Source organism: Pseudomyrmex gracilis, unplaced genomic scaffold (assembly GCF_002006095.1).
Source record: "Pseudomyrmex gracilis isolate BER0280 unplaced genomic scaffold, ASM200609v1 scaffold_2301, whole genome shotgun sequence".
Lineage (NCBI taxonomy): Eukaryota > Metazoa > Arthropoda > Insecta > Hymenoptera > Formicidae > Pseudomyrmex > Pseudomyrmex gracilis.
In genome coordinates, this window is record NW_018022885.1 from 10,003 (window position 1) to 17,328 (window position 7,326).

At 62.3% G+C, this 7,326-nt stretch overlaps 1 protein-coding gene across 1 annotated transcript; it reads right to left on the minus strand.

The window, feature by feature from the left end:
* Positions 1 to 431: 431 nt before the first annotated feature.
* LOC109862737 lies at positions 432 to 995 on the minus strand. The gene has a single exon (XM_020442872.1). The coding sequence runs from the start codon at positions 993 to 995 to the stop codon at positions 432 to 434; it is 564 nt and encodes a 187-aa protein (XP_020298461.1).
* Positions 996 to 7,326: the final 6,331 nt, after the last annotated feature.

Consider the following 7,326-nt stretch of genomic DNA (forward strand, 5'->3'; position numbering starts at 1 on the left):
GTGTCGAATCGATCGGTGTCGAATCGTACTGTGGTCAAACGGAACACGCCCGGCGACGGGCATGTGTGTACCGGTGGTGGGCTCGAACGCTCGCCCTCCGGAGATCGGCTATCTTTTCCGACCACCAGTACACGGACCTCCGACTCGGTGGCCCGCGAGAACGTGGCATGGCCGCGTCGCAGATCATGACCAACGTCTCGCGGAACTACTGGAGCTCCGCTCGAAGGTCGCGCGGCCCGGCCGGCGGACTTGGCCAGGCCGCGGCCTGAGCAGCGGCGGACAGGATACTTGGGTCCAGCTTTCTAAGGACCCACCCTTGGAAGCGGGGGTGTCGTCTCCTCGTGGCGACCCCGAGGGGGGCCAGAAAACTCGGAGACCCTTATCGTAATGTAACGATGATCGGAGAGAGTCTCCAGATCGTCCCTGACCTTTCACTCGGACACACGTGCAATGGCGGACAGGGAAGCAACGGTCACATCGACGATGGACCCCCCGTTGCGCATCACGTACGTGTGTTGCGTGCCCTCAATGACTGTGGCAAAGCCGCAGGCCGCCATGCATTCTTCGAGGGCCCTTCCACGTACATCGGTCCTGGGGGAACCCCAAGTCACCGACTTGGCGTTAAAGTCCCCCAGAACCAGTAAGGGACGGGGCTGGAGGCGGCGTATCACCCGTTCCAGCCCGTTCAAGAACTCTTCGAATTCGTGGAAGGGCCTCGTGGGGGAGAAGTAACACCCCACGATCACCAGTTCCCCCCATTCGCATGCGACAAACCCCTCTCCCTTTTCGAGGAAAGAGAAGAAGGTGGACGCATGTCCCCACCGAAAATGTAAGGCAACCGAGCCGTCCTTCGACCCCAGCCACGACGGGTGGTCTGGGACGGAGTGAGGCTCGGCCGCCACCGCAAGGCATCCATCTAGCTCCGCGAAGCTATGCACCAGGAGGTCCTGAGCCTCGCGGGCGTGATTTAGATTGCCCTGGAGGAGTAAAGACATTATGTAGTGTCCATTACATCCTCCTCCAGGGCCCTGCTCTCAGGAAGAGAGGGAGATGCAATCCCCTCACTGGAGGACGCTGCAGTTGTTGGTGCAGCGGCCGGTACTTCTACCTGAGGAGAGGACTGGATGCCACTCCTCTGTGCGGTTTTGGGCGCCCGTTTACCCTTGCCGGAAGCAGGAGCGCACGCTCTGCCTCCCAGGCGGTGGTTTGCGGGACGCCCAAAATCCGCGCATAAAGGGCACTTGGGTGTCGACGTGCACGTTGACACCCTATGTCCCCGGTTGCCACAATTGAAGCAGCGGCCTCTTCTGTCTTTTTCCGGCGCGGTAAAAGTGCACGCGGCCATCACGTGCCCGCGCCGGAGACATCTGTGGCACTGGAGGGGCCGCCTCTCCAGTACCTTTATAGGTGCACGTACCCAGCCGACCCTGAGCGTCCCGGCCTCGACAACTTTTTGGGCCGCGGTCAGTGGGCACTGCACCCATGTTGTGGACAGCCCACCGGGGGAGGCACGAGGTTGGCCAGCCTTCACCTCGGTCGACCGGCAGCTCCCGGCGGACGCCACAGCTTCTTTAATCTCCTCGGGGGAGATCGACTCGTCGAGACCTCGGACACGTAATTCAATGGTCTTTGTTGGTCTCGCGAGTTGTCCCCCTTTCTCGGACACCAAGGGGAGCATCGCATTGTACAACGCTCCGCCTTGGCGTTGCTATTCTCACCAGGGACCTCTAGGATTATGGCCCTGGTGAGTGCTCGTCTTGGGCGGAGGCCTTGAATACCGAGAGGCTCGAGAGACACCCTCTCTCGGACGTATTTCAAAACCTCCGCCAAGAAGCCTTCCGCTGCCCCTTCCAGGGCTGAGAGCACCATCGCCGCGGAGCGGGGTGGTCTCCCCAGCTTCAACTTGGGAGGGGTGGCCTTGGCCGCACCCGCTCTCGGTTTGGTCGGTCCTTTTCTCCCTTTGGTGCCACCGAACTTGGCCGAGGCGGGGGTTTGGGGAGCCGGCTTCCGCCCCACCACCTGAGACCAGATGTCTTTTGAGGTGGAGAGAGCGGAAGGTTGGGAGGATGATAGCAGGGGAGCGGGCAGCGCGGGTTTGGGGGCCTGGGATGCGGCCTTGGCCGCCTCCTTATCTCCCGGCCCGGATCCGCCGCCGCTTTTCTTCTTGCTTTTCTTCTTCTTTTTCTTCTTTTTCCGCAGACCCGTACTGGGCTCTGCGGAAGTTGCTGGGGCAGAGGGCAGAGATCCAGTCGAGTTTGCTGCACTGGTTGCAGCCAGGCCGCTGCACCCGCCTCTGCCGTGGCATCTACCTCTGTCCTTTCCTGCGGTTGACCTTGCAGGGGAGGACGAACGGACAGGCGATGGACGACCTGTTCGTAAAAGACAGACAGCTTTTCAGCCATCTGCCTGTCCGTTTCCCTGCGGTGGGCCTTGAGCAGAGATTCAATATCCTTGAGCTCTACCGGCTTCCATGCAGGGTGCTCTTCGTCCCGCTGGGTGCCAGTATCCAGCGGGGGTGCTGTCGCCTCCTTACTTCTCTCTCTCGCCGTGCTCGGAGGGGGAGAGATGTCCATCTCCTGCACCGGACTCGAACCACGGGAGGGCCGCGACCGGTCCTTAGGTCGTCGCGGTCTGGCCTCCCGCTGCGGAAGTGGAGGTGGAGCGTCTTCCTCGGGAGGTGCGGCGGAGGCCTTGAGCTTAGCAAAACCTATCGCTGTGAGCTCCCGCCGCAGATCCTTTAACTTGTCGTGAAGCGCGTCCACCTTACGCTTCAAGACGAGGTTTTTCCTAGAGACGCTGTCCAGTTTTGCCTGGACAGCGTCTTTATCGGTCCTCAGGGAGGAGACCGTGCCTCGTAGCTCGGCCACCTCGCCGTCCAAACGACGGTTCAGCCTCTCCAGCCGCTGGACCTCACCCTCAGTGTCCATACGGCTGGACAGGACGCGGACGGCCTCCTCCATGTTGTCCGCGGCCTCCTTGAGGTACTTAATGTAAGTACCCTTAAGCCTCTTGGAGGTCACGGCCATCCTAATCACCGACGCCGCCAGTTTGCCCGATTGTTGGACAATCTGGGACGTTGGCATGTCCCGCGTAATAATATCCGGCAGCGAACCCCGGAGTGAAGCCGGTTCGGGCTGAGAAGGAGGGAGGGACGCGGGGCCCGACGACCGGGTGGTCGGCCGAATGGACTCAAAGTCCTCCGCGAGCTCGCGCTCTGCGCGCAGCTCCAGTTCCCTCTCCTCCTCCTTGTTTAGCTTCCTTGGTTTCCGCAAGGCCTAAACATATTCCCCGGTAGTGGGGGGACGCCCTCTCCCTCGCTTCCTCTTATCCCCCTGGGATGTATCCCTTTTTACAGGAAAAGGGGGGGATCTTGGGGCTTAATTGCCTGACGGGCCCCTCCTCTGCCCACAGAGGCAACTTCGACCTCCATGTCGGAGTCGTCCTGCGGCAGTTGTTTAGCGGCGGGATCCTCCCGTGACTCCGCGCCACTGCGCGAAGGACCCGGTTTCTGATCCCTGGAGGCAAGTTGAAGATTGCCTCCGCCGCTTTCTTTCTCTGAGCCGTCCGTATCAGTCAGCGGGCCAATAGGCCATCTGCTGCGTGACTCGGAACGACTCCTCTGCGCTGCGACTCGCTGAAATTTCGCGGAACGCAGAGTGGGAGAAGCACTTCTCCCCACTGGTGGGTCTACACCACCAGCCTTTGCAAATGCATTATCCTGCGCCGCCCCTGCGGGGCAAGCGACGCAGAGCCCGTCGTTGGATGACGACGGGAGGGAACCCGGGACGATAACTCCCTCTCGCCGGCAGCTGGCGGTCCTGTCCACCTGCTGCGGTACGGTATTCTCCTTCAGTGTCGACATCCCATATTTTCTAAAGGTTGGTTTATTTTTGGAGTGTCCTTCTCCTAGGACGGTTCCCAACCAAGGGTAACGAGCCCATCCTGCCCGGGTTTGGGATCGGGGTTTCCTTCCCCTAAGTACACTCTTAGTCTGACCGCTCACTGAGGACTTGTCCGGCAAGGGAGACCCTGCCAGGAACCAAAGTTCCCGCCGGCATAGCCCCTCAGATCATCACGGTACACAAGCCTGAGAACCACGTCAAGGTGGTGTACCACTCCCAGGTCCAGAACACTCCTTTTGTTTTTTTTTACGGGGAGAAATGCGTTACGCATACCCTGACCCCTCGGGGGAGAGGCCAGGGTTATGTTGGACTCCCCTCCCAAAATGAATTGGGAGGGATACCAACTAAAACTCCCCGGTGATTTTTCCTGCACTGCCAGGGAGGGCCCTGGAAAGCCTTGCGGCTATACTTTTCGGAACCCTCCCTAGTGCACTGGCGGCCTAGGTGTCACCACCCTCCTAAAATTTCTTGATGGCCAGAGAGGACCACGCTCCCTGGCCATCATATCTTGGGCTGCGTGCAATGATGGGAGAGAGCCCCCGCTCCCTCCACCTGTAGCCCTTTGTCCTTTCTGCCCACCGCCCAACCAGACGCGCGAACTCCTGCTCCCGCTCCGGTCAAGGCGGGGGCAGGGACAAGTACTATCACCCTGTTAATGAGTGATAAGGAGAGGCTAATCGCCCCTCCTCGGTCTTCCCCGGGGCTGCCCCTGCCGGGCACGCTCTTCCTCCTCTTTGGCGGTCATGACCGTGGTACAAAAATGCACGACGGCCCGCCATGCGTCGGGATCCCCTAACATCCGGCGCACAAGCGCCGGAAGGGAGAGATCCCCGCCCGCCGCCGATGATGTTAGGGCGGCCCGTGCCCGGTCCCAAGCGGGACAGTCCGCCAGCGTGTGCTGAGCGGAATCCACTGCGGCGCCGCAATGGGCACACGCTGGCGAAACTACCTTATTTATACGGTAAAGGTAGTCCCCAAAGCATCCGTGCCCGGTGAGGACCCGGGTGAGATGGTAGGACCTCCCCGTGTCTCCGACCCACCCATGACTCCAACACCGGGCCAACGGCCTCCCGCACCCTGATGCCATATCGAGAGGGGACGACCACCCTCTCCTTCCTACGCACCATACGCCGGTGCGCTCGACGACAAACAGCATCGTCACTATCCGGGGGGGGCTCAACACCCCGGGCTCTACCTTCGCGGATGTTTGCGAAAATCTCGGCATAGCGCGACAGTACGGTAGGCCCGGGCCACCCGTTGAGCCACCACCCTTTGCACCCGACTGAACGGAGCCCCAAGACGGCCCCGACAAAGCGCCTCCCATCAGACCGGGGCGCCGTACATTAAAACAGAATGCACGACGCCCAGATATAACCGCCTCGCGGCCTCCCCAGGGCCCCGAACATTTGGCAGCAGGCGCAACAGCGCCGACGCCACCCGTCTGGCCTTCTCCGCCGCGTACTCAAAGTGGTCCTTCCAGGACTACTCCTGATCTACGAGGAGGCCCAGGTAGCGCATAGACGTGCGCGACACAACCTGGGCCTCCCCAACCCACACTCTAACCGGATCTCCGGGCCGTCCCCCCGGAGGGCGAGAAATCACCACCTCCGTCTTGTTGGCAGCCAGGGCGAGGCCGAATGTGGAGATATACTCTGACACTACGGCCACCGCAAGGGTCGCGCGGAGCCTGGCCTCCCGGACGTTGCAGCCCGCCACTAACACAAGTGTATCGTCGGCGTAGCATACGACGTCCACGTGCGGCGGCAGCCGGATCCGCAACACCGCGTCGTAAGTAAGGTCCCACAGCAGGGGCCCCAGAACAGAGCCCTGTGGCACCCCGCAGGTGACAGCGTGGGACTCCCCGTCCCGACAGGGATAATAGACAAACCTGTCCGAAAGGTAGTCGTCCAGGACGGCCCGCAGGTAAGTAGGGAGACCCCAATCCCGCAAAGCCGCACGGACGCCACCCCAAGACAGGGAGTTAAACGCGTTGCGGATATCCAAACTAACCGCAACGCACGTCCTCCCCCGAGCCAAGTAGTCTCCGGCGATCTCCCGGACACGGAGTACCGCATCACACGTGGAGAGCGCCGGTCGAAACCCAAACTGCCGGTCCGACAGGCCCCCGTTCCTCCGCACGACCCCCTCGATGCGGGTCGCCAAGACCCGCTCAAAGAGTTTGCCCACCTCGTCCAAGAGGAATAACGGCCTATAGGACGAGGGGGAAGCTCCCGGGCGGGGCGCCTTGGGGACCAGCACCAACCTGGCCCCCTTCCACGCCCGCGGGAAGCACCCCTCCCGGAGGCACCGCGTATAACAACGCAACAACACCTCCGGGACCAAGGATGCCACCCGCCCCAGGGCCTCGCACGTGACCCCGTCCATCCCTTGGGCAGTACGCCGCCCCCGCAGACGACGGCACGCCTCGCGGAGCTCCTCCGCCCCCACGGCGAACTCGTCTCGCCACGGTATGCGGCCCGGCGGGCCCGGACAGGCCTCCTCTCGGAGGGGAAACAAAGTCCGGACCGCACCCACCGGCAGCTGCTCCGTTATCCCCGGGCCAGATGGTCTCAGGTGCGCCAGCACCACCCGGTATGCCAAACCCCACGGATCCCTATTTAGGGTATCCGTGAGGTTCCTCCACGCCGCCCCTTTTGCCGTCATGATGGCCTGACGGAGGGCGCGCTGTGCCTCGCGCAGATGGACGCGCAAGGCCTCTACTGCATCCGGGTCATACTGACGACGCCCTCGTGCCCGGGTGTATCGCCGGCGCAGGACCATGCACCGTGTCCTGAGATCAGCGATCTCTGCCGACCACCAGTACATGGCCCTGCGAGGTCCCGGCCAAACCGCGCGGGCCATCGACGCGTTACATGCGTCCGCACACACGCGGGCCAGCCACTCGACCTCCTCCGCCAAGGACCCATCCCGGTCCCCGGCGACAACCCACGCTGATCCCCGGACCACCGCCTCAAACATGTCCAGGTCCCAAGGGTCCCGCTTCCACCGAGGAAAAACATACCTCGGGCGGGCACCCCCCTCCTCATCGACCATGGACATGCCGATGTATCGGTGATCCGACAGGGTCTCCACGCCTCGGAGAACCTTTCACCGCCGGATCAGCGGGGCCGCAGCCGCCGACGCCCAGGATAGATCCACAACGGAGGACTCCTGGGGCCGGACGCACGTCGCCACCGTCCCCCGGTTGAGCAGGGACAATCCGGTTCTATCTGCCCATCCCTCGACCTCTCTCCCTCGCACATTCGTGGAGGCGGAGCCCCACCGTGTGGACCAGGCGTTAACATCGCCCAGCACCAGGTGGGACTCCCCACCCACCCTCTCTATGCTCTCGGAGAGAGCATCGAGGGATTTGCGGAGCTCCGCCCTGCTTGCGCTGGGGGGAAAGTAGCAACTAAACACCACT

Bases quoted from the DNA above. Each gene is read 5' to 3' on its own strand.
- LOC109862737 (XM_020442872.1), bottom strand. From the start codon at position 995: ATGTCTTTACTCCTCCAGGGCAATCTAAATCACGCCCGCGAGGCTCAG.